This window comes from Nyctibius grandis, chromosome 2 (genome assembly GCF_013368605.1).
Source record: "Nyctibius grandis isolate bNycGra1 chromosome 2, bNycGra1.pri, whole genome shotgun sequence".
NCBI classification, from domain to species: Eukaryota; Metazoa; Chordata; class Aves; order Nyctibiiformes; family Nyctibiidae; genus Nyctibius; species Nyctibius grandis.
In genome coordinates this window covers 87508445-87534075 of record NC_090659.1, presented here as the reverse complement: position 1 = coordinate 87534075, position 25631 = coordinate 87508445, and the positions used below count along the sequence as shown (strand labels likewise).

Below are 25631 nucleotides of genomic sequence, written 5' to 3'. Positions count from 1 at the left end.
GTTCATCTGTGCTAACTTTCAGATCTGAACTGTCCACCTTTTGACAAGCAGCCGCGCAGACCTGTCAATAGCATCATCATGCCATATATAAATGCTGCTATCCTGACAGCCACAGTGCCTCGGGAATTGTCTTTTGACAGCAGTGATGGTGTCTTTGAGACTGACATGATGCCAGCATGACCTATACTTTCAAGATCGCCACGGCCTGCCATGCGTTTTGTGATTTGCAGGAGAAAGTGGGGAGTGTGGTCAAACTGAAGGGTTCCAGAAGCAGGTAGTCAGATGACAAAATCAATTAAAGCAGCCTGAGAAAAATGTTAACTTGGCCTCAGTGGAAGTTATCTCTCCTTGCAACATCACCTTAACTACACAGTCTGTGGCTATAGGTAGTGGTATTATGTCCAAGACTTCATAATTCTTAACAATTTCCAGGCTTCAAAATGCTCCTCCTGTTTTTCTCTTTCCTTCATCCTGCTCCTTTCCAAACTTCCCTCTTTCTCCCCCCCCCAGCTATTAAAAATTCATTACTTCTGTAATTTTCCTTTCTTCTCTTTACTCTGTGAAAAGTCAATTCCTTCTCCAGATGCTGTAACAGATGCCAGCTGTTTGATTGCCTTCAGACACAACAGGTCAGGTTTGGTCCCTCACCCCCAGCAAACACCTCCCCAGTGTGAAACACTTGTAATAACCAGCCCTCCTTGCTCTTTGTCTACGGTTTAAGGAAGTTCATTACAGAAGAAGGATAAGGAGAAAGACTGAGTGCTGACTACTGTCCTCTCACTTCAGATGAAACAGAAAACATTCCCAAGCAGCCCTGCGTATTTTGAAGCGCAGCAACAATAGATGCAGTGAAGCTGATCCTTCTGACTGCAGCCAAACCACATCGCGATCTGGTCCACCACAGGACACAGAGATAGTCACTTTTGTTGAAACCTGTTCTGGTTTGGACTAGGACAGACTTCTCAGTTAAGTTTCTTTTAAGTGACTTTACTTTCTGAAGTTGACTACACCGCTTGCTGCCATGGAAACTAGGGTCCCTGCTGGGCCTCTTTGTTCCACAAAGGAAAGGACCATAAAAGTGTTGCTCTTGCTGGGAGGGGCAGACAGGACAGGTGACCCAAAGGCAGACAGGACAGGTGACCCAAACCTGACCAACGAGGTATTCCCTCCCACCCACATCATACTCAGTATAAAGCTGGGAGACCACAAGGGTCATACTCTTTTCCCCTATGGCCGACATCCTGGGAGGACTCCGCCCATGCTCCTGGCTTCACTCCTGAACCCGGTTCCCACCTGCTGCCGCGTGTGCTTCGGGACTGCCCAGCGCCTGCCCTGCAGCATCAGCAGTGATCATCATCAGGTGACCTCAGCAGCAGTTTTGTATATAGTTTATTATTTATTATACTCTTTTTCATTGTTACTGTTTATTAAAACTATTTTAACTTTCCAACCCATAAGTCTCTCTCCCTTTTCTCTTTTTCTTTTCCCCTTTGGGGAAGGAAAGGATTAGTAAGACTGTCTGTCATCCGCCCAGCCTTAAACAGCGACAAAACCCCAGTACACTCCTAGAAATACAGTGACCAGAAGTGAAGGTCCTTTACCTTTAGTGCCTGATTACTTTGGGCTACAAATCCAGGGTAGGAATCACCTGCTCTTGCATTCAGTGAGAGGACCAGTTATCTTCAGATAATGTAATGAAGAAAGCGTATTCCATAAAAGATGACATAAAAACTAAGACCAAAACAGTATTCTTGTCCTTGTGGGGGCCTCCCGTCAAACCTGGTGTTCAGGGTCTCCATCCCACTGTTGTTGGTTTCAGCACACCAAGTTGGGGTGCATGATACCGTAACTCACAAGTGTTATGGGTTTCTGCTCTTGCCCATTTCAGGCAGGTGCAGTCAACAGAGTTTCAGCTCCCCAGTTCTGTGAGCCTGCTGCTGAATCAAGGTGATTGGGGATGAAGTTGGCAGGAGATCAAGGCAACCAGGATGAATCAAGGCACAGGTGGGAACCTGTAGGGCTGCTGCAAAAATCTGGCTGTCCAGCTTTTGCTGTCTTGCCCTGTGCACTAGTTCTGTTTGTTCTCTGCCTCATCAGTGCCCTAATGGAAGTGTTCAAACAGATCAAACATTTCAGGTACTTACAATAACAGAGCATTGTGGAAATAACCTCTTTGTCACAGATTAAGTTGTCCCAGGTCACACAGGCAGCAGTCATGAACTGCATTTTAGGCACATCTCTACATGCCTATCATTACCTGGTATTCCAGAGGAGGGGCTGCCTCCCTCAGTCACTGGATGACATGGTGGATTTTGTGAAGAAGTCACAGGATCCAGTTATTCTTCGCTAAAATAAACAACAGGAGCTAGCTGCTACCTATATACTATTTCTGCTCCTAGCCTCTTACATTTCTAATTAATAAGGCAGATAAATACAGGATATGCAAGCAAAGTGATAGTCATACAGAATTAAGTACTCTAAACTTTGTTGGTTAATAATCTGAATGTAATAGAAAAACAAGTTGTACTCCATAATTAAATATGGCTTAAAGGCAGAGCACAGATGAGGGGTTCTTATTACCTACTTTGGTCTTACATTACATTTTTGTACACTGTTGCATACCTGCAGTTAGTGTGCCTAAGATGACATATTAAGCAATCTTTCCCCATCTACTCTCTCTACCTTTTTATATAGCCATATCATACTTGGAAAATATATAATATCTAAAAGGTTGTCTACATTTAGCCCACTCCCAGGGCTAAACAATAAGCATATATAATATCTAAAAGGTTGTCTACATTTAGCCCACACCCAGGGCTAAACAATAAGCAGTTTTTTTCTCACCCAATGTCCCTTCCCCAACCAAGGAAGGGAATTGGGAAAAGGAGGGAGACTCATGGGTTAAATTTAAACAGATTTAATAAAATAAAGAAACCAACATCAATGGTAATACAAACACTCAAAATTATACTTAGCCCACATGGTTGCAGCAAGTTGCTCCAGGAATAGCAATCATTGGGAATGCAAAAGAGGGAGGGGAGGAGAGCAACAAAACAAAACAAGCCAATCCAATCAAACAACAACAACAAAAAAAAAAAGCCCCCACCCCTCCTGTCAGGTTCAGAATCAAGCTCATCGCCTACCGCAGTGAAACCAGAGCTTCAACAGTTGCCTGGCCCTTGGCCCTTGACAGCAACCCCAAGTACATCCAATGCAGTCAGTCCCACGTGGGACCCACCTTTGAATCACATGGTATGTTTTACCTGCCTGCAGGTAAATCACCCCCAAACCCTGACCGCAAATAAAATAGATCCGAGATCCCTGAGTTCGGACAAAGCACAACTGAGGCATGGTATCGATAAACTTAACCTTTGGCTTTATTGATTCCAACGATAGGGCAACTTCTTAAGATAAAGTGAAAGAGAGAGAGAGAGAGAGAAATAAAAGCAAGAGGGAGAAAGAGATCAGTCAGAGGGAAAGAATAGTCACCACCCTGGATCCTGCAGCATCCCATGGGTCCTCTGTTGATTCTCAGCAGTTGGTGGTGGGTGGACACATGGTGCAACAAGATGGTTCCTTTTTATAGGGAATTTTTGCACAGTCATGCTGATGTAGAACTGCCAGTTCTACCCACCCAAAGGTGTGGTGATCATGTTACCACCAGTCACAGTCCCAAGGGCATGACATGTCCGGTTCCCACACCGTAGGATTGGCCCATCACCAGGCTGTTGCCCGATAATGAAACAATTGTATTCATTTAAGATCTTACTAGAACCTAAATAGCTTCATGTGTAGCACTTTGAAGATGTAAAGTACTAGATACAGGTTTTTTCTTTGAAGAAGATCAATACAGATAATTCTCTAGTTTTCCTTGAAAGCTGAAATCGTTTGTAAAAGATGTCCTAGAGCAAGCTGTTAAATCTCATGCCCTGTTTTTAGGTGATTCAGAATGCTGTTACTGTTAAGCCTGTTTCTGCGTAAAACACTGAGAAACCCATCTTCAGAGACAAATCATGGATAAATGTGTTGCTCATCAGACCTGTTTACAGGTTAATACAGAAGCAGAACTGTCCTGTTCTCAGGGCTTGGAGCACATCCCCTTCTAGGAGATTAGATGGCTGAGTGAAGGAGTTTATCTGGCCAAGTCCAACGTCATCTTCATCGCCAGTGAGAGCTGTTGTGAAGGAGGTAAAAGTGAGGCCCTGACTTTGCTTTCCATGGGAATTACTTTTAAGCAGTGGCTGTACCACCAGCCCCTGCCTGGGCTACATCACAGCCCTGTCACAGCTACATCTGTGCTCAGGCTTGTACCTCCTCCATCCTGACCTGGACTCAGACCTGCTTTCCTGGCTGAGCTCAGCCCTGTCTTGTCCTGGTGGCCATGCTGGGTGATCACCAGGCTGTGTCTGACCCTGCCTACCGTCTCTGGCTCTGATCCTGACCAGGACTTGCTGCTCCACATCCTGGATCCTTATGCTGAGGTTACCGCTCCTGCCTGCCATGTTACCACGCTCCACTCCTGGCTTGCCTTCCCTCGAGAAGTAGCCGGCCCTTGTTGCTCCATGTCACTTCTCTGATTCATTTGGAGAATAACTGCTTGAGGCATTTCTTAAAATTTAACATAGCTGATTCACACGGAGCATTTTTAAATAGGACAGTCAACCAGTCACGCATGGGGGTGCATTTGTGCAAACCATCACAATGATTAAAAATTACTCTTTTTTTTTTGGCTGGTATTGACATCTTTCAAAGATACTACAAAAAGTGACCATGTACAATAAATTATCCTGAAGCTACATATGAAATTTAGCAGCGTTAGTTGTTCCTCACAGACCTTGTCTTTTAACCTCACACTTTTCCATGGCTAACATTTTGAAACAGATGCTTGGAAAGAGAAATTGGAATGAGCCTTTCAACTTCAGTGAAGTATAACAAACTAGATTATGGTTTGGACAGAAGAAGACCATGTGAATTTTGGGAACAGTGATGCACTGATTCATCTTGAGTAACATGTATTTTTCAGAGAAAGCTACGGAGGCACAGAGCCCCTTACAGGTGTGCTGGAGTCTAGGCTCAGTCCCTGTATAGTCCCAGGTACTCTGATGCTCATTAGCTTCAGCAATGTCGTTTATTCTAAAGGTGATGAATATGGAGATCTGCTCTAAGAATGTTTTATCATCAACAGTTGGTACAGAGGCTCTTATCCCTCCAATTTGTGGCTTTCTGACTGCTTGGCAGGCATTGTATCACCTTCTGTTTTACTGTGGAGCTAATTATTTACCTCACTGCAGCACAGCTAACACAGCTAGAAACAGTAGAGTTTGGGCAGTACCCTCCGTGAGCAGAGAAAACGTGTCCTAATGGGGACTTCTCACGTCCAAAAGGACGTGGGTGTGTATCTCTGTCTCTCAGCTTACATATAATGAATTTGTTAGAACAGATGCCTGCAGACCTTTAAGGACAGCACGGGGTACTACATTTTCTTTATTGATGGTGTCTTGTGCCATGCAGTGCAACAGCTAGCCATATGCTGGCGTAAATTGCTGGTATAATTGCCTGGTGATTTCGATGAAGATTTAAGTAAGCAAAAGCTTCCATGTCTTAAACTAACACAAGGTAAAGCATAAAAGTCCGTAATTCTCATTATCTTCTCCTAGGTCATACTCCATCCCTTACTAATTGTCTCTACAGCACCTCTTTTTGAGTTATAATAATGTTTACAACCTTTTCTTGATAATCTAATGTGCAGACAGGTCAGACTCCAAATGCAAGGTGCTTTATTACCACTTCTTTTGCATAATAAGTGTCTGAACTAGCACTACACTTCCACCTATCTGCTGGTGCTTTTCCATGTCAGCAGCTGCCACGGTTAAGTGTGCAACAAGGGTGTGACTTGGCTACTAACATTTCAGTGTGGCTCTTCTGCTTAACTTTATGGTATTTCTCAGCGCTAATTTAAGAGCCTTTTTAGTACAGACATACAGTAGGTGTATTTCACAGCTCTTATGTTAGTTCACCTTGACATTATTCCTTTGGAAACTCTTGTCACGATATGGGACTGCACAACCTTTGAAAATCCAAACAAGTGATATGGTTATTCAATCCATGTACTGTACTGCTGGCTGGGTTGGCTCAGGTTACTGAACTCTGTGTCGCTGGCTCTGGTGATTGTTCTCTATGAGCTTGCATCAAAAATGCATTGTAGCACTTTCCCAGTTAATAATGCTCCCTCTGCTGATTTTTTTTTTTTAATGACCAGCACAAGGATTAGAACTTCCCTGAGTGTGATACTCGTTGTTTTGAGATTTTGCTGGCAGAGATCGCATACGTCAGTCTTCTAAGTGGACATTTATTATTTTAGGGCTAGAGTATATTCTTTCTGTTAAGACTCCAGATCAGAAAAGCTTCAAGGGTTATTATATGTGTAATGTAAGAGATTTCTCAGATTAATCTGAACAATACAGATTTTGTTTCCTTCTTCCGTGTCAAGCTTTTCATAAATATTGATCTTGAAAAGATTTGTAACTTCTTGAAAAACAGCAGCCACACAGGACACCATACACACTGGTGACAAAACCTTTGTCCGAGTATAAAATCTATACAATACAAAAGAGAAGACAAGGAATGAACAGACCATAGTAAAAAAAAAAAAAAAAAAAGTGAATAGTGCTGACCAGCACAGCAGAAGTCACAGCTTGTCATGTGTAAAACTTACGAGCGATTTCCACTCAGTATAGAAAAGACAGGTTTTCAGGTGGATCAAAAAAAAAAAGGAAAACAAGAAGCTGTTTTGGAGATGCTGCACGAAAACTGAAACATCCCAAGGATGAGAATGACACACAAAGAAAAGTGCATCTTTAACAGATAGACAGGTTAGGCAGGTTTTAAAACCTTAGTGCAGTAAAGAAGAACTAACATTTGGCACCGACCAGTTACAGAAGTAGCTGAATGTGACTGACTAATGCGAATTGTCAGTGTCTTCTGGAAGGTAGCTGCCCTCACCTACAGGCAGAAACCCTGAGTGCCAAGGCTCCGTTACGCATTTTCTTAACTCCTGACCTGCTCACGTTCACCTTCTGGCAGTTTCTCTGAACGCTGGAGCACAGAGAAAACGGGAAGGCAGCACTCCCGCCCCATCCATTACTGGTGCCTGAGGTAACTGGGCACTTACTACAGCAATAATGAAATAGTGCCCTTCATTTAAAGTATAATTCCCATTAAAAAGGCAGATCACGAAACTGAATGTTCATGTCAGTGCAGAGCGTTCTACGGAAATGCATTAAAAAAAAAAAAGACATTGAAGAAACACAGGAACAGCCTTCTACATCTTGTCACTCTTAACTGCTAAAAACCCCCTTCTCATCCCTAGCACCCTCTTTGAGAGCATCGAGGAGACTCTTTTCCTACGCAATGTTATTAGCAATAATATTATTTATAGATGAAATGCGTTTAAAATAAACTCTTCCCACTACTACAAGGGGGCAGGCCGCTGGCCACCGTTAAGGCTCCTGGGCGGCAGAGGCCCATCAACGGCCTGTGCGAGACCCTCCGCAGCGGGCCCGGGACGGGCCTGGCCTCCGGGCGCCCAGGCACTGCAGGCGGGCTGCAAGCAGGCAGGGCCTGCTCTCCACCGCCTCCCAGCCCCGGGGCGCCTCCTCCTCCGCCCTCACTCCTTCCCTTCTCCACCATGGCGGCAGCGGCTTCCAGGCAGGCAGCGGGACGCCCTCCCGCACCGCCCCCCTCATCCCCGTAGCAACCGGTCGCGGGCTTTGTTCGTCTCTCCCTGCGCCGCCTCCACCCCTTCCTTCCCTCTGCTCCGCTCCCCTCCCTCCCCCGCCGGAGAGCTGGCCGGGCCGAGCGGCCGGTGAGGGGCGGGGGAACGAGCGTGCCCCGTGTCCCTCCTCCGAGTGCGGGGGCTCCCCGCAGCGCCCGGCGGCCCCGCGCCGGCCCGGCCCCGCCGCCCCGCCCCAGTGGCCCCAAGTTCAGTGGGTGAGCAGCGGCAGGAGGCGCCATGGCCGACAGGACGAGGGCGGCGCTCTCCGAGTCGGGCTGGTAAGTGGGGGCGTCCTCGGCTGCGCCGCGGCCTTCCCTGCCGCCGGGCCGGGCCGGGCCGCTAGGCCTCGCCGGAGCCTGGCCGCCATCCCCTGGGGAGCGGCCGCCGGCCACGGCCGGGGCCAAGCATATCTTTGCCGGTAACTCCGAGCAGTGGTGTGGGGTTTTGGGGGTTCCCCTGTTTCTGAAGCGTGCAGCGCTGAGGAGACGTCCCGCCCTGAGCTCCGGCTTGGAGCCAGTCGCCATGTCCACGGGAAGGGGGTGCCGACCCCCCCCGGCGTGCGCTTGGGGCCTGTCACTGGAGCGGCTTGTGCTGGTGGCGGGGAGCAGCTCTCGGCCCCTCTTGGTGGCCCCGCGGAAAGGGGCGTCCCCCGGGCCCCCCACCCCGGGGCAAGCCGCTCGCCGGCGGGGCCGTGAGCCTCCCCGGGCCGGCGGGGGCTGCCCTGGGGCCGGCCTGCCTCCCCCTCTCCTGACTGCTGTTCCCCGAGGCCTGTCTCGGCTGGCTGTCAGCGATAGCAAATGCCAGGAGGCCTGGCGCTTGCTGATAGTTTTATTGTTTTTAATTACACTGTGCTCCCTTACAGCAAGGGAGAGAAGATGGAAAAAAGTGGAGTTAAAGTAGAGTAAATACACGTGTGAGGCTGAAACCAGGTATTCGTGTTTTCTAGTCAGTCCTAATCATCGGGCAGACCGTATTTGTTTCGGAACAACGTGTTTCAATGAGTTCTGCTTTTCAAATACCTCGTGCAAACTCTGCATCTCATTTGCTAGCCTAGAGGTGTTTTGGCACTGTTGACTGGAAGTTGATTTTCTTTTTAATTGATCACTTATTAGTCAACATTAGTCTTTTTTCCTTAACTACTTACAAGTCTTTCACCAAAACAAAAGCTCAATGCTAACTACCAAAACACAAAGCTACTTGCTTTAATTGTAATCGAGAAAAAGTGCTCAAATTACAAAAAGCGTCATTATGTCCAAAGGCATGTTGGGGATATTTCTGTTCTGCTGTTTAACTCAGTGGTTCTTTTGGACTGCGATTTCTTGTATGGCTAAGTCATAACAGATTAAAACAGACATCATATGATTTAGAATAGAATAGAATATTTCAGTGGAAGGGACCTACAACAGTCATCTAGTCCAACTGCCTGACCACTTCAGGGCTTACCAAAAGTTAAAGCATATTTTTAAGGGTATTGTCCAAATGCCTCGTAAACACTGACAGGCTTGGGGCATCGACGACCTCTCTGGGAAGCCCGTTGCAGTGTTTGACCAGCCACTTGGTAAAGAAATGCCTCCTATGTCCAGTCTAAACCTCCCCGGATGCAGCTTTGAACCATTCTGGCGCATCCTGGCACTGGATACCGGGGAGATCAGCACCTCCCTCTCCACTTCCCCTTCTCAGAAAGCTGTAGAGAGCCATGAGGTCGCCCCTCAGCCTCCTTTTCTCCAAACTAGAGAAGCCCAAAGTCCTTAGCTACTCCTCACAGGACGTTCCTTCCAGCCCTTTCACCAGCTTTGTTGACCTTCTCTGTACACATTCAAAGACCTTCACATCCTTCTTAAATTCTGCACACAGTACTCGAGGTGAGGCCACACCAATCCTAAATGCAGTGGGATAACCACCTCTTTTGACCAGCTGGTTATACTGTGTTTGATAAGCTACCTTTTACAGTGTTTATGTAGCTTTTACAGTGTTACTTTGTGGTAATAGTAACTAAACAGAGAAAATTAGTGTCTTTAGGTCTTCTTGTTGGATAAGTATCATATGTTTCAAAAATACTGTTCTAAGCAGTTCTAGAGTGCACAATCCCGTGATCCCTGGCTATCAGTGAATTGAAAGAATAATAAGTATTTATGCTAATTTTCATAACATTAGCTTATTTAAAGGGAAGTTTTGACTGTAAGAGGAGACTCACCCCCCTCTTCCATACTTACTGTGCTCCGAAAAGGAGAAAGCTTTCCATAAAAGTAATTTTTATTTTCATAGTTTTCTTTTCTTGCTTTGTATTGCATATTCAAAATTTTATCTCACAGTTTTCAGTTCTTAGTTATTTTAGTACTTTGTCAGTTGAATGAGTGCCATTGGTAAATGGCTTTCAGGTTTTGGCAGTACAGATATGAGGGGTCTCTGAAATGATCTGTTATTCTGTAGTGTTTGGCTCTCTCCTTGGGGGCATATACTCTTGAATGGCTCTAAACAGTTGTTTTTGCAATACTGCAGGGTGTGAGCCAAAGACAGAGGCTGAAAGATGATCTGGCAAGTAGTGGGCTGATTATCAGGTCCACTGGAATTATGCCTTGACGTAGTTGCATTGGGAAGGGTAGTATGAAAGGGGGAAATGAATGCATATACTTTTGAGGAATGTGAGGTGGAGTGGGGAAAGAAATAATGCTTTAGAAATCTTGTTTAGCTCAGTGTTCATGCACTTTAAAAAAAATAAGCTAGACATCCATGCTTTTAAGTGTTTTGCTGTTGCTCTTATGCTTATGACTTTTCTCATATTATTAGTAGGTCTTAAAGTTATTTAACACATGTATGAGTAAGCCTTCAGTGGTATTTCTGACTATACTTGTCTACACTGGTGGTTAAATCATGTTCTGTACCAAACTGGTTGCCACTGTTGCTGTCACCTCATGTCAAAATGGTATGCTCTCTAGTACAGAAATGAAGCTGAGTTTATACATTAAAATCTGTTCCCACTTAAACTGCAGAAGCACCACTTGGCGTTTCAAAGCGAGTGTTTGGTTTGAAGCGTTCTTCCATAGTTGCAAATCTGTTAGCTTGTAAGATACTGCCTGTACTGATCGGATTTTACTGTAACTTTCTTAAATCTTTAAAGATAAGAAGAGTTAATATAGACACTCATTTATGTGAATTTCTGCAATTAGTTTTTATTTTTTTATGACTCTGAATACAAAGTATTTTTCAACTAAAGCAGTAATATGGTGTAGTTACTATAGTATAGTAATAATACATATATTGTTTTTCAACTAAGTATTGTAAGAGAGTCATCCATTGTCAAATTGCCTGGAAATTTGTAATGTTTGCCTTTTAAGCTTCTTTAAGTATATCAATTACGTTTTTATCAGCTTTTGAAAGATGAAGTTGCCCTACCTAGTAAATGTAACAGTGGTAGCTAATGCTGATAATTTTTTTTTTGTGGTGGTGGTGTTTCATGAAAATCTATAGAAGACCTCTCTAGCTTGTGTGCAGAATTGTAGTTTTTCTGAAGTTCTTGCATCTGTCTTGAAGTATGCATTTTTTGAGGCTAGTTCTTTTCATTATGCACTACACTGCATACCTTGGATGCTGTATCTTGGAATGAGATACTGGCTCTGACTTTAGAGATGAGATGAGGTGCGTTTGTATTACGTTGCAATGAAAAAGATATTCTGTCTTGAAACAGAAGTTCTGTGTTAACTTTAATTACCAGATGCTTACTGGGGAGGAAGGCTAGGGGGTCAGAGAGAATTACCCTTTTGTATTGTTATAGTTACATTTGTGAATTTTGGAACGAATTTTCCAGTGTTTCCATTATAATGTAGACTTTAATGGAACGTGAGTTATTGAATCCAGTTTTCTTACTAGAAGTGAAGTCTGGAAGGACTCCTCCTTATGTAAACAATGAATAATGGAACACTTCTCACTGGCTTGCAACAGAATTTTTTTGTTTTTTGGAAGTCTCCTGGGTGGCATTTCACAAGAGAATATGACAAGCCAGGACCTCTTCAGTGGCCTGGAACTTTGCAGAACTTGGGAATTTATTACATGGAAATGCCTATACGTTGTCAAAAATGAACAATATGCCATGTCCTATAGCAGGTTTAGCCTGTTGTCCCACAGATCTTGGGTCTGGTGACTGATTGATCTCTGAATGTGCGAAAGCAAGACATGCAAACTGGATAACTAAAGAATTCGTTAGTGCAAGTAAATGTACATGTGAGTTCCTTGTCAAGTAGTACAGATTTTTAATTACAGTGTGTCATGCCATAAAAATTAGTAAGTCTATGGCAAAAATATATTGTCTTGTAAAACTTCATATATTTTGAAGATTATGTAAACAATATTCCAACTATGAAAAGTTTTTCCCAGAGGTGAAGAGGAATTGGAATTGTACTTGTTGTTTGGAAGCAAAAGAATAGTGCTTAGTAATCCATGAGAAAACCCTTATATCAATGTAATTTTGGTTTTATATACTTCATAAGTGAAAAATATATAGTTGGTGTATATCAAACTTTTAAGCTGAATTTTAGGTATTTCAGCAAGTAGCGTGCTGTATACTGGATAACTTTAGATTTAAGATTGATCTGTTCAAACTGGTTCTTTGTAGGACTAATCACATGATGTGATCCAAGCTCTAAAGCGAAAGGAGGTGCATGTCTAGAAACACAGGGAAATGCTCACAGGGGTGAATCTATCACCTCTTTCTACGAGTGCAGCAGGAATTTGGCAAAGTAGTCAATTCGAGGATCCCGCAAAATGATGTTCTTTTCCTGCATGTTCTTTTGCTGTTCCACTGAAACGTCTTTGGAAAGCTCAGCTGAAATTGGTCCCTGCATATGGAGTAAGCCCAGGCTGGATACAAGATGTTCCTTAGACACAGGGATAACACAGTGATTCACAGGAGAGGTGCATCTGTTTTGAGGTTCTTGACGCTCCTTTTGTGATGTACGTCATGTTATGAAGTTTGGTTGGTACCATGAAATCTCAAAGTGCCAGTACAAAATAAAATGCCAAATCATTGCATTTTTCTGTTTGTTCAGGTATATCCCTTGCTGGCTGGTCTGATCAGTTTGCATTCTTGCTGGATCACGAATAATAGGTAGCTAGAACTTGATTTCTCTACGCCATTTTCACTCTGGAGGAGCAGGAAAGGTCCAGTGTTTTACCTTCTGTTAAGGGAAACAAGCCTGAGAAACTAATACAGATACCATTTTTTATTTTTTAATTTATTTTTTTTTAAGAAGATGCTAGGTGGTAACAGATGACTGGTATCAGATGGAATTGTCCCAACTTTCACAAGAAACTGATTTAGGGCTATCATTAATAGTTAAAAAGGTGCAAAGAAGGATAGCTAAAATAAGGAGATGGAAGGACGTAGGGGAATACTAATATGTTTGGAAACCCTCAATTTGCAGAAGAGAAAACTGAAGGGAGAGAACTCAGTGAGGTTTATGTAATCTGCAGGCAGTACATAAGGTGAAAGTAGAAGTCTTACTCACCAAATCCTGCAAGATAATTGCTCACTGAATGCTGCAACACTAGAATTAGAGAGCACTTACCAAAGCTAGTAGCAGACTGGTTTGAAAATGGGTAAAATATTTGACCAAGGACCTCAACCAAAGCTTGTTTGCCAAGGATAAAAGGTTAACCTGTGGTTTAGGACAGCTGGTTAAAAGATGAGAAACCAGATAAATGAATGATTGCTTCAAGATGGAAAAATGTTACCAGTGGATTTCTGCTGGGATCTAGGGGTTCATCGTATTTAAAAATAGTCTTCAGGAATGATAGTGTTGTGGCATCACAGAAGTTTGTTGTTATATGGGGACTGGTAAAATCTAAACTGATTGGGTAGTTGCAGCAAAATCTTATGATACCATTGCCCAGTGTTTTTACATACAAATGTAGTTCAATTTTGGTGAACACCAAATGCTACTCGTGCAGGGGAAAATAATGCAAACCAATCTACACAGTGCTAAGCTCTAAATTCGCTAACCTTACTTACTCAGAGAAGGGCAGTGGTCAGAGAGCTGTTGGGAATTGCTCATGAAGAATGAAATAATTGGTGGGTCATTATGTATATCAATGGTGTGTCCAAATCATTAACAGCGTGCGTTAATGTAATCAAACCAGCACGGCAAAGGTTTCATAGACAGTGACAAAGTGGGTGAGAGGTGTGGAAGATCCTCTGTGCTGGGAAGATGAAGATCTTTAGTCTGGAAAACAGAACAATAAGGGGAGAGGTGATAGAGGTCTATAAAATCTGTAGATCATAGAGAAATGATTAATAGAAAGCAAGAATAGCTGTTTTTCTTAAGACAAGTATTAGGCCACCCGGTGAATTGAACTGCTACCTGATGAAAACTAAAGTAGCTTTTCAAGCAATGTGTAATTAAATTGCAGAACTTAATTGCCACATGATATGGTGGAGCAGAAAAATGTAAGTGGGTGAAAATTGTAATTAGGCAGAATCAGGTAAGGGTAGATGGCAGTGAATACTGGACTTTACAGTGGAGTTGGACTGCCAGCTCTAAAACGGCTGAAAACTAGGAATTATTCCAGGCACTTCTAGATATTTACTGTGTTTTACATTCTTTACCTGAATCATCTGCTTCTGACTACCCCTGAAAAAAGCGATCTACCTGTCTGTGTTAGATAGACCTAGACTGCATAAATAAAAGCACCATTTATGTTCCTATTTTTATGTTAGGTGTCTTCACACTGTAGTTCTGCTGAAGAAAGCATTTTCCTCTCGATTAGAGATGGGGAAAGGAGTAGGAGTTTGGAGAGAAAGGAGCAGGACTGTTGGAAATAGGACAGAGAGAAAAGACAAAGCAAGTGTGACAGTCCCCTATGCACTCAGTCTCAGCTGTGATTTCCACTGCTTTACTGCAACTCAGCCTTCAGGTTTTCATTAGTTGCTGGGAGAGACTCCTCTTCTCTCATCTTGTTATGCCAGATCTCAAATCAATTTATGCATCATCTTTGGGGACACAGACTTCACCTGCTGGTTTCTCTGAATAATCTGGTAGGATGCTGAAGCACTAGTGTAAGATGTCCTTGATTTATAGAATTGCTGCAATTTAAAGTGAAGGTGTTGCTACTGTGAACCCTTTACTCAACAAAAGAAAAAAAAGGCAAAAAAGATAAAAGAAAAAAGCTTAGTGTACTTGCAACACATCTAAAGCTGAAAGTCTTTTAAATTGTTACAGACCTTTTTTTAACACCCACCTTTTCAGTGGCCTTACTTTTCTGGATATAGTGTGTCTCAGGTTGATTCTCTCCAATCAATGAGTTCTGTAGGAGTATGTAGGCTTTCCATAGCTAGTCTCCTTTTTGGAGTCCGTGGAGATTTTGAATATAGAGTCTTGTTTCAGAAGTTATTTACTTAGCCTTATAATTCATAGGCTATGCTGTCTTTTTGAGATGCAAATACTTTATTAAGACAAGTGTTACTTAATGGGTTTGACTCAATGATGTAGTTTACTTCTTTCTGCCTCTTTTTGTCCCCATGCTCTTTGACTGACTTTGTATTGAACAGTGCGCATTATCTCTGAGATGGAGATGTCTGCTGAGTTCCATAATACTTTCTATCAATTTGTCTGTTGGTAAACTAATTGATGTCATCAGCTAAACAAGGGGAAAGGATGGAGCTTGTTAACACAATTGCGATGGATAGCTTTGGCTGATTTACTTCTTCCCTCTCATAAATTTTGCTTCTAAGTATACTGTAAGCAGAGCATGTACAAAGGTGATTTTGGTAGGGATTTGAGAGAAGGACTTGGGCAGGGTGGAATAGTAGCACGCTTGATTATTATTTACTTTTTCCAACAAACCCAAATGAACTTCCAAATGGAAGAGTGAGTTAAGAAAAGCAGCAGTGTGTTTAGGAAGTCTACATTTTCCTGATGGTCGGTATCTCTTACAATTTGAGCATAAGTAAAAGTAGGTGTGTTTTCAACTTGTGTGTTCCTGCAGACTTAAATTATTAGTCAGAAAGCCTGTACCTTTTAGAAAGCGGAAATTTGAGGCATTTGGAGTAGATGTTGGATATAGATGAACGAGGTCTCAGGAGAAAGCCCTTTGCAAAGATTTTGCATTCTGAAATCATGTTATGAGACTCTTGAGACAGGTTTTTTTTCCTCTCTTCAGTCTCTGCACGCTCACGCTCCCCGGACCCCGAATTCCTGAGCAACAGGCTGGTGGGAGGGTAGCTGGAGATTTTGGAGTGAGGTGGTGGTGTCATTCGTACTAATAACAAACTGATACTCAGTAGGTTTTTATATGTGCATATTTTACATAAGTGCTACTGCTGGATAAAATACAGCTGAATGTAAATAATACATATAGGACTATGTAGAAGGATGAAGCTGTCCTGAAGCTTAACTTAGACAGAATTATGCTTAGAAATGTTGGATTTTAAATATCCTATGCATTGGTTAATTTTTTAGATTGCTTATTCTGTGATAGTTGTAACAATATAATTAAAAGAAATTCAAGACTGATTATCCAAGCTGTGCATATTGTTCATATTTTCCAGAGTAATTTTCTACTTCTTTAGAGCAAAAGGAGGATATTTAATTCCAATAATGATAATTCTAATACAGCTGACAAAAAAAAGGAAAGGCTCTCTGGGGGATGAATGATATGTGAATGTTTCTGATCACATTTTATGTACTTAATGCAATGCATAGTTGTAGGGTGTCAGAATTTAGGAAGACCAGACAGCTCTAGGACTGATGTACAACCTTTGAGAGAGCTGCTTCGCACATTTAAGGAAAAAGAAAGTGACTGGTTTAAATAATCTTTGTAACACTAGCAAGCAATGGAAGCATGATGGGCATTCTCACATTGGCATCATTTTGAGCCTTTCACTTTGAGGAATGCAGCATAGGTATTAGAAATGGGAGTGATGGCATTAAGTGACAGCAAGCGAAGACTTGCTCTGAGTTAGAGAACAGACTGCTGAAATTCCTTCCTTGTCAGAGAGCGCTGCCTGGGGAGCGTGGTCAAGACTGGCTTTTTCTTTCCTGTTGTTTGTCTCATAGTGCTCCAGGAGCTGCTAGGAGCTTCTTGTGCTGTGTCATGTCTGAAAAAGAGCTGTTGAGGAAAGCCAGAGGAGAAAAAGCCATATGTGTTCAGACAGCTTCAAGATACTCTCAGTGGTGTGGCAGCTGTGTCTCTGGCACGGCCCCAGCCTTAGAATATTTTGTGTTCAGTTTAACACTTTAGGGTGGCTGCCAGCAGTTTCCTGGGGAAACGTGAGTGAGAAACAGTATTCACAGCTTGTGTCTCAGCAAAAAGAATTAATGAATTTCATTGTACGAAGAAAGAAAACCCTCTTTGTCATGACTTTTGTATGTTGAATTGCTGTGGCCTGGTATGAATCATGGAGTATCAAATCTTCTCAAGGAGCAAAGCACACAAGAACTCCTGCCCAGTGCTTTCTGACTGCAGGGGCTGTTTCCAGCATCTGCTGTATCACAGCAGTGCCGCTTGCTGAAAGCTTTATCTTATCAAAGTTTGGAGTTAGTGAGGTTATCTTGGGTACACCTCTGTGTGCTACCTGGAAAAATTTGACATTTTTTCGTCGCAGCTATTACTGCCGGATAACAGTGTGTGTACTTATCACTAAATCTATTCTATTAAGTAGTTGTAGAGATTCATGTTAACGTTTTTTTTCAATCTGTTGAAGTTTCACTCTGTTATATTCTTTTACTGTTGTAAAATACAGTATAGTGTTAGCTCAATATTTAAATACTTCTATAAACGTAAATAGGATATACCGTTAAAACACAGGCTAAAGGTGTATGTGATCCAGGACCCTTAGCAAGTGCATTAAAAACATTATTTTCCCATTTTATGAAGGTATGAAATCACTTATTTAGCTCTGATGCTGATGGCAGGATACTGAATGGGGAAAATACAACTTTCAATAGCTGGATCATCTTGTTATGTAGTATTGCTTGATAGAACAATAGAAATTACCATTTATTATGGAAGCACATTTAGACTTCTTTCTTTTGGTTGATGATACCATAATTACTGTTAGGGTCAGTGTACAGTGGGAGTGAGGGAGACTTTAAAAGGCATCAGGGCAGTTAAGTTTACTAGGAGGTTCCAAGTACGTACTTTTTTTGTATTTGTTAAACTGTGATCCTCTATCCAAGATAGCTTTAAATACAAAGCAGAGATTTTGAATTCTATTTACTTTTTAGAATGGTAACACTAATGAAGCATTACATTTTTCAACTTCTTAGAACACTTTCTGGTTTATAGTTGAAAGTACTTGCCAGTGCCGAGGTTTTAATTTAACTGTTATTTGGAGGTCAATGCAAGAGGAAAACAGTCACTGAAGCTGCTGAAGAGAAGGTGAGTGATTTTCAGGGGTGGTTCTGACTGCAGAGTAGTGATTTCTGAATGAAGTGTATTTTGTGTTGAAGTGATGAGTGGCTCAGGAATGCTGAGAGGATCCTTATGTGAAAAATATGAACCATCAAGCTGCTTTTCATTGAAAACAATGTTTAATGAGCACAGTCATGACTCTTGGTTTTAAAAACTAATTCAGATGTAACATACCTATCCATCTCTGTAATAGCATATAATTACTGATAGACTTGAGAGTTGCAGTTCAGCTAGTCGAAGAAACAGCTTGGTGTTCTTCCTTGTGGCAAGTACTTGCCAAATTCCTCTGCAACTTTTCACTTGAATGCTATCTGCAATGTTATATCTATTTTTGCTACAAAATAATACCAACTTTGTTTGTTTGTAACCATGAAAATCAGAATAAGTGAAGGAAGTGGATGTATCAATGTTTATACTTATTATTTTAAGCTAAACTAGTTTGAGTTTGTTTACTAGTTAAAATTATTTTTGAATATTTAGCATATAATGATTTCAAATCGATTTTGTGTCATTAAAGTCAAGTATGTAAAAATTTTATTAAACTTTTTTTTTAATGGCTGATGGAGTCTCTTACTATCAAATTGGCCTGTAACATTTCTTGCATATGTTTCAGAGTTTCCTTTTGAAGAATTGGCTAAACTGGAGAAGATCCCCATGAAATAAGCAAATGAGGAAACAAGAATTTGGAGTGGTTTTTATGCTTGAGGTGTTGAGTTTTGTTAAGTTTTCAACCTTGATCAGATACCTATTACAGAAATTCGTGATTGATGCTCATTATGATCTTGGACAGTTAAGCAAAAACGTTCTGTACTGTGTGGATTTTGAGATGGAAAAAGATTTCCTTGGAAAATGCTGCAAAGGGTTTACCAGCATGTAATTTCCTCTAAGTTTGGGAATGGGGAAGAGAAGGGAAGAGGAAACTTCTTTCTAATCGCTTCATTACTCACTGTCTCTTCTGTTTTCTCAGGTTACGTTTCAGTTCCTGACCTAACCATCTTACCATGTGAAAATAACATGAAGAAATGAAAAAAAGCTTAGTTTAGTGTAGAATAGTAATTTCTGTTATGTTCTTGCTATGATCTTATTTTCTTTATGCTATTGCACTAGAGAGATGAACTGAGTGCTTTATAACTGCAGAACCTCCACTCTTAAATGTTTTTCAGTTTCTTCTTTAGATTTGAATTTGTAATTTATAATTTTTTTTTGCTCTGTGCAGAATAATTACTGTGTTCCGTTGTTGTTGTTTGATTCTTAGTAACAAATTTTATCTTCCAGTAACAGTTAGGAATAACTGAATTCCCCCTCCCTCCAGCAGTTATTGGCTGACAAGAAAAATGTAATTTTCAGTCAGATTGAAAGTTTCTTTGACTGACTAAGGGAGGAGAGCAAGTAAAAGGTTGAAATAGAGTATCGTTCAAAAAACCCAGGGAGAATAAATACTGTGTGTTGTTCTCCTGTTACGCATTGGCTGACTGGGAGGTCAGGTGAATCTCTTGAGTGTTAGAGCCCTTAATTTAAATCGTCTTCCTGACCCTGCAATGCTAAAATACTAAATTGAAAGTATTAATTGAACCAGAAAACATGAAAATAAAGCCTAGTAGTGAAGGAACTTCTTCAACACCTGATTTTCACCTGTTATTTCAAAAAATGTTTAAGTAAACCATACAAAAGGTAACATAATTTGATATGGAGTCTTACACCTTTTTTTTTTTACGCTTTGTTTATAGCAGTAGCAGTGAAGTGCAGTGCGAGTTTTCTTTTGTGCAAATTGGTCTTTTAATTTTTGCTAACTTTGAAAAAGTGTTTGCTCGAGCAAAACTGTACTGCTATAGCTACAAGCATTTTAGTAAAAAATACTATCAGTTAGGAAAAGCATGCTTCTGGTTGCATGTTCAGACTGCACTTATCAATAACTGACTTTGTTTTGCAGTAGTTTGTCTGTTCATATTTTTTTCAGACCTATACTTGTCTGTAGGTCAATGGTTGAATGAGTCTTCTGTAGCTGATGTGCAGCCCATGAGCTGCAACTTGGAAATAATTCTTGGAAGCCCTTTAACAGATGTGTAGTATTTTTCAGTTTTAGAAATACAGATATCTGTAGCTGTAGAGCTTTTCAAATAATGAATTATAAATACATCTTATTTTTAGTGTGTGTTTTTTTACAGTGCATGGGTATGCATGCCTTTACACTTATTTTGAGTGTGGGTTGTTTTTTTTTAAATATGCTATAAATCTAGTTTTAGAACTCTGTGGAAATGCCTATTTTTAGCATAAAGTAGAATAAAAAGAAACCTGCCACTTCTGCAGGGTTGAAAATAACTTTTCCCTATGGAGAAGAATTTGCTATGCTAAGTTAAAATTATACAATAATAGTAATAGGGATGTGTGTATTGTAAGCTTCGATGACCACAGCTGTAAAAGAAGTTCTTTTCTGCTTAGCATTTTCAGTTATAACATATGCTTCTTTGAGTAATTAGTACTCATCTTTCATCCTTGTCTTCTGAGCAGGTTGTAACTTCTTTTTTTGTTTATTCGTTTTTGTCAGTTTTGATCTGTAGAAGGGAGGGATGTGCATGGGGTGTCTTCAAAAGTTACTTTTTTTTTAGTTAGAGCACTAGAACTAATTCTATAGGAGCAGTACCCCCTACAGCAGCTATTCTTGGGGATTTTGGGTTGGTGATAAAATTCTGTTTTAAATATTTCAAATAAAACTGAGGGCATTTGCTTAGCATCTTGCTTTGTGAGTCAGCAAGCACTGGGGATGTTAAGCTTATATTATTTCCGAAATTAATACAAAGTGTCTTGAAGCAGAATCAGTCCAGGTCTTTGACACTGATATGAAAGACATGCTTTAATAACAAAATACCAGTTAATAATGTTTCCCAGTTTCATTTTGTAGTTTTATGGTTCAGTGCTGTTTCTGTGTAGTAATAAAGTGAGATTTTACAGCTTGAATTGAGGAATATTAATAGTCTCCTTCATGAGTACAGTTGATAAGCTAAATGAGGTGATTAAAAATGATCAAAATTATACTTGATCTAATAAAAATATAGCTTTTTGTTACTTATGTGTGAATATTATATGTTACATATTCCAGTCTCAATAAGCCAACTTTTAAGTATCCTTGCTGGAAAAATGCACAAAATGTTCCTTTGAGAAAGCATTTTTGGTAATTAATTCTTATAAAGATGCCAGGTTTTGTTTTGTTTTGAGATACTCAAAATATTATTTAAAAAAAAATTTGCATGGACACCTTCTGTAGAGGCCATCCTACTCCCACCCCTTGTTCAAAGCAGGGCTAACTCTAAAGTTAGATCAGCTTGCTGAAGGCCTTGTCTAGTTGAGCTTTGAATATCTCCAAGGTGGCCTGCCCTAGTGCTTAGCCACTCTTCGGGAAAATTTTTCTCTCCCTTATGTCCAGTTGAGATTTCGCATGTTTCAGCCTGTGTCTCTCACACTTTTATCATTTCACTCCACACCTCTCAGAATTGGCTTTGTCTCCTTAAACAACCTTCAAGGGGGGGTGGTGGTGGGGGAATTAGTTCCTTGTTTGGTCTGCCCTTCTTCAGGCTGAACAAACTTGGAAAACTGAACGATGCTCTCAGCTTCTCCTTCTATGACATGGGCTCTAGCCCCCAAAAACATCTTAGTGCCTGTCTTCAGTTTGTGGGTCTTCTCTCATAATGGGAACCCCCAAAAGTGGACAGGATATTTTAGACATGGCTTTGAACTGGTGGGAGGGGAATAATTATGTCTCTTGATTTGCTGGCTGCAGTCTTGCTAATGCAGCCCAGTATGTTATTAGTCTTTACCACTGTATGGGCTCACTGGTTTGTGTTCAAGTTGTTCTTTGCCACGAACCCACAGAGCTGTTTTCTGTCCAGCCACTTCCCAACCGTAGCAGTTGCAAGGGGTATGTCTTGGCGCTTATCGTTGAGCTTTGTGATGTTCCTTTTGGCCAAAGAACTGCTATGGTGATGCCTTTTACATAGTTCAGTTTTTACTAGCATCTGATCCCCTGCACCCTCCCTCCCCAAAAGAAAAAATGAAAATGAGTTCTCTTATATTTTTCTTGTTGAAAAGTTGTGCATCTCTTTTAAACTGTAAAGTGCTTATGTTAATATCATTTTGATGTGCTTATGCTAGCACAAGCTATGCTGATCGGTAGTGAAAAAACGGTAATGAAAAAACTTGATTACAGAAAATGTGATATATAGACAGTACGTACTTAATAAGAACCATTACTAGAATGCCTTTTTTGGTCTGGCAGCTGCTTAAACTTCTGATTTCTCAAATTTATGAACTGGAGACTAACACAGAAGATGAAAGATCTCTTCATTTCATGTGGAAGTGGTATTTTGAGTTAACTTTGCTGCAGATCCAAGAAACTTAAATTGTTCCATTCCCCATTCACGTTTCTTTTCTCAGTCTCTACAGTGGAGTGGATGATCTTGCGCTGTCCTTTGCTGTGTCGATCAAAGTTTCTGTGCCAGTAGTGTGTCTCTAATCAAGTCCAATAACTGATGTCTGTAAAGAAGCCCGAGAGTGTGACAAACATGCAGAGATGATGTCTCAGAATGTTTCCCTAGCTTTTAACTATTGTTTTTTCAGCAATTTCCTCAGCTGGATATTTCCTTTCTATTAAATAAACTTTTGATGAATTTCTGCTGCATGGATCTGTGCAGTTGTTTTTTGAAAACTATGTAAAATTTTAGCAGCTGCAGAATAGTGAATAACAACTTTATATGCTGTATGAAGTGCCCTTTTTCCAAGTTTGCTCTATTTGCCACTTGCTAATTTAGAGACAGTGAATAGCCAATCCCTTTTTATGTCTTTAGTGTCACTTGCCACCATATAGATAGCTTAAATCCATTCTTCAGTCTTTTTCATGGTGAAGAAGCCTATACTGTGTAGTTAACCTTCAAAAGAAAGGTGTTCTGTGTGTTTGATCTGCTTTGTTACTGTCAAATGAAGAAGGGCAGAGAGAAGACAGGATCCTGAAAGGAGGGAGAGTTTAGGAAAATAAGTGATCTGATGAGGACAGGGAGAAAGAGGAAAATGAAGGGAGATACTTTGCAGATATGCATAATTCAAACTCTGTCATTATAGAAGAAAGTAACAAAAGACTGAGAAAATGTGACGTGACGCAGATGTGGTATTATTTAATCCCTTACCCCCCAAAAAAAGTTAATTAACAGCTTATTAAGCTAAATATAATGCATGATAAATTACATGCATGTTTAACAGTACAAGTCTGTGGCCTTTGGGTGTTGCCTTTTAGCCCCTCGTACTTGTGAGTTTGAGTAGAAGAGCATAAGAGTGTGAACAGTCATTTGCAGTTACAAGAGGTAGGGCTTGGCTTGCACAGGCTTCTGTGAGCCTTGGTGACTGGATGTGGGTGTGTTCCTATGCCGTTAAACATGCAGAATAAAAAGATTTGACTTTATCACACCACCTCTCTCTGTGAAGATGATATACCTGTTTTACTACTTGTCAGATGAGAGGTGGTTATTTCTTGAGATGTCTTATTTCAGCTGGGTCTTGCTTGTCTGCCTGTATCCATTGGAGTCCAGACCCCATCGTATACTGTGAATGATATTTTTCTACGAAATGCAGATGGATATTTCACTCGGTACTTTTTAGCTTAATATTACTTCCTAAATGTTGTGACACACACTTGATTTCACTGTTTGTTAATCGGAGTATTAGGGCATAAACTTAAAGTAACTTGCATTAAAGAAAGTAGTCCAGTTTTGATTCATAGCATTGTATGATTACTTGACTCTATTAATGAAATGAAAAACAAGCTGAAAATAAGCTTTTGAGAGCTATGGAAATCTGAAAGCATGTTTTTTTTCAGGCTTGTGCCCTCCACTCCTAAAACTAAACTCATTATTGTAAACTCTCCCCTTTGACTCCTGTGACTGCCTGCTGCAGTGCCCTTGGTGCTCTTTAGCGCCTGTGTACTATCATGCCTTCATTTCCTTCTTGTGGTCTGTCCTACCCCAGAACACATTTGGCTTCATCTCACGTCCCTCTCTGGCAAGCACCAGCAAGTGTTATGGCTGGTTTGGAGCTCGGTGAGTGCTTCAATTGACCAGTTGATTGATGCTGCTCGAAATGGATGAAAGCCAAGTTCTCTCTCCCTCTTCCACAATGCAACTGCTAATTTGGATGTTTTGCTTCTACCCAGCAGCTGATTTCTGTGAAACTTAGGGGAACTCAGTATCTTTGAGACCTCTGTTTCTCTGTCAAATTTGGCTGAAGTAGGCTTGCGTGATTAGAATTCATCAGTGTGACAGGGATGCTGGACAGACTGCATAATATATAATCATTGTTTTCTAAGGGTAATTGAATTCAACTGCATTTTAAAAACTTCTGGATCTGTGCACTAAAACAAAAAGGAAGAAACTAGACTTCATGTGAAATGGTTTATCTATTTAATCTGTGACGTGTTTTCTTTTTCCAGGTATTGAATGCAAAAGAAGGGAGGAGAAATTTGGGAAAAGTGTGTATCTCATGCTTGTTAGTTCAGCAGCTGGAGTATTCCAATACAGGAGGAGTGGATACCAGGTCAGGCCCTGGGGATTTGAACCATGTATTCTGCCTCCTGCAGGACAGTGCTTTGTCTGTGAATCCGTAATATACACTGTGGTGAAATAGTCTTTCTTCTTTGATGCCATTCCAATTTTATAAATAATCAAACTTCCTTTAGAGTTGCCTCAGCATCTCAGGCAAATTACCCCTTAGGCTTAGTGAATCAGTCTTCCCCCCCACACCTTTGTCTCTGTGTGTATTCTAGCATTTGGAGCAAGTTCAACAGAAGGAATTGACAGAGGCTCAGACACCTAGCACTGAAAATGTGGAGAGATGCTAATGTTCATGCAGTGCTATGATTTGAATTCTAATTTTTGTGCACAATGTTATTCATTGTACAATTATCCACTGCACTTATTCTCTGCTAGGAAAATGTGCAGCTGCAGTAAAGTGTTTTTAATCCCTTCATGTTTCCAGAAGCAGAAACTAAGCTCATCATTCAAGACAGGTTGGAAGTGACCATTTCCTGAAAGACTTGTGAGGTAGATAAAATTTCAACAGGTGCAGAAGGGATTTTATCAGAATATGTCCAAAATAAAAATGGCTGAGAGGGATGTTCTTCTCCTATGATTTAGTTTATAGGGCTTATATGGTTATTAACAGATAATTGTCCTGCAAAGCATAAGAGAATAATTTTTGAAGGAGATTCTCTTCATAGAAAATGGACATTTCAGTGCATCTTACCTTGATTTGAGGCAGTGTCTTCAAAATAAGGAAGATTATGGTCATAAGCATTGCTTTGCAAATTTTACTTTTCCCCCCACTCTGTGATGAGGCACCATGACTTGTCCTAACTCTAAGTTAGTCACGTTGGTCTCTCCTCCCTGAGAATCAGAAAGGAGAAGTTGCGAATTTA

The 25631-nt window shown here is 40.9% G+C and overlaps 1 protein-coding gene across 1 annotated transcript in view; it reads left to right on the top strand.

Moving 5' to 3' along the window:
• Nucleotides 1–7791: 7791 nt before the first annotated feature.
• Nucleotides 7792–25631, top strand: part of TDRD3 (tudor domain containing 3) — a 110635-nt gene continuing 92795 nt past the window's right edge. The window contains exon 1 of the mRNA XM_068424692.1: nucleotides 7792–8052. Within this exon, the coding sequence (XP_068280793.1) occupies nucleotides 8012–8052 (41 nt within the window). The 5' untranslated portion in view covers nucleotides 7792–8011. The remainder of the gene's footprint in view (nucleotides 8053–25631) is intronic.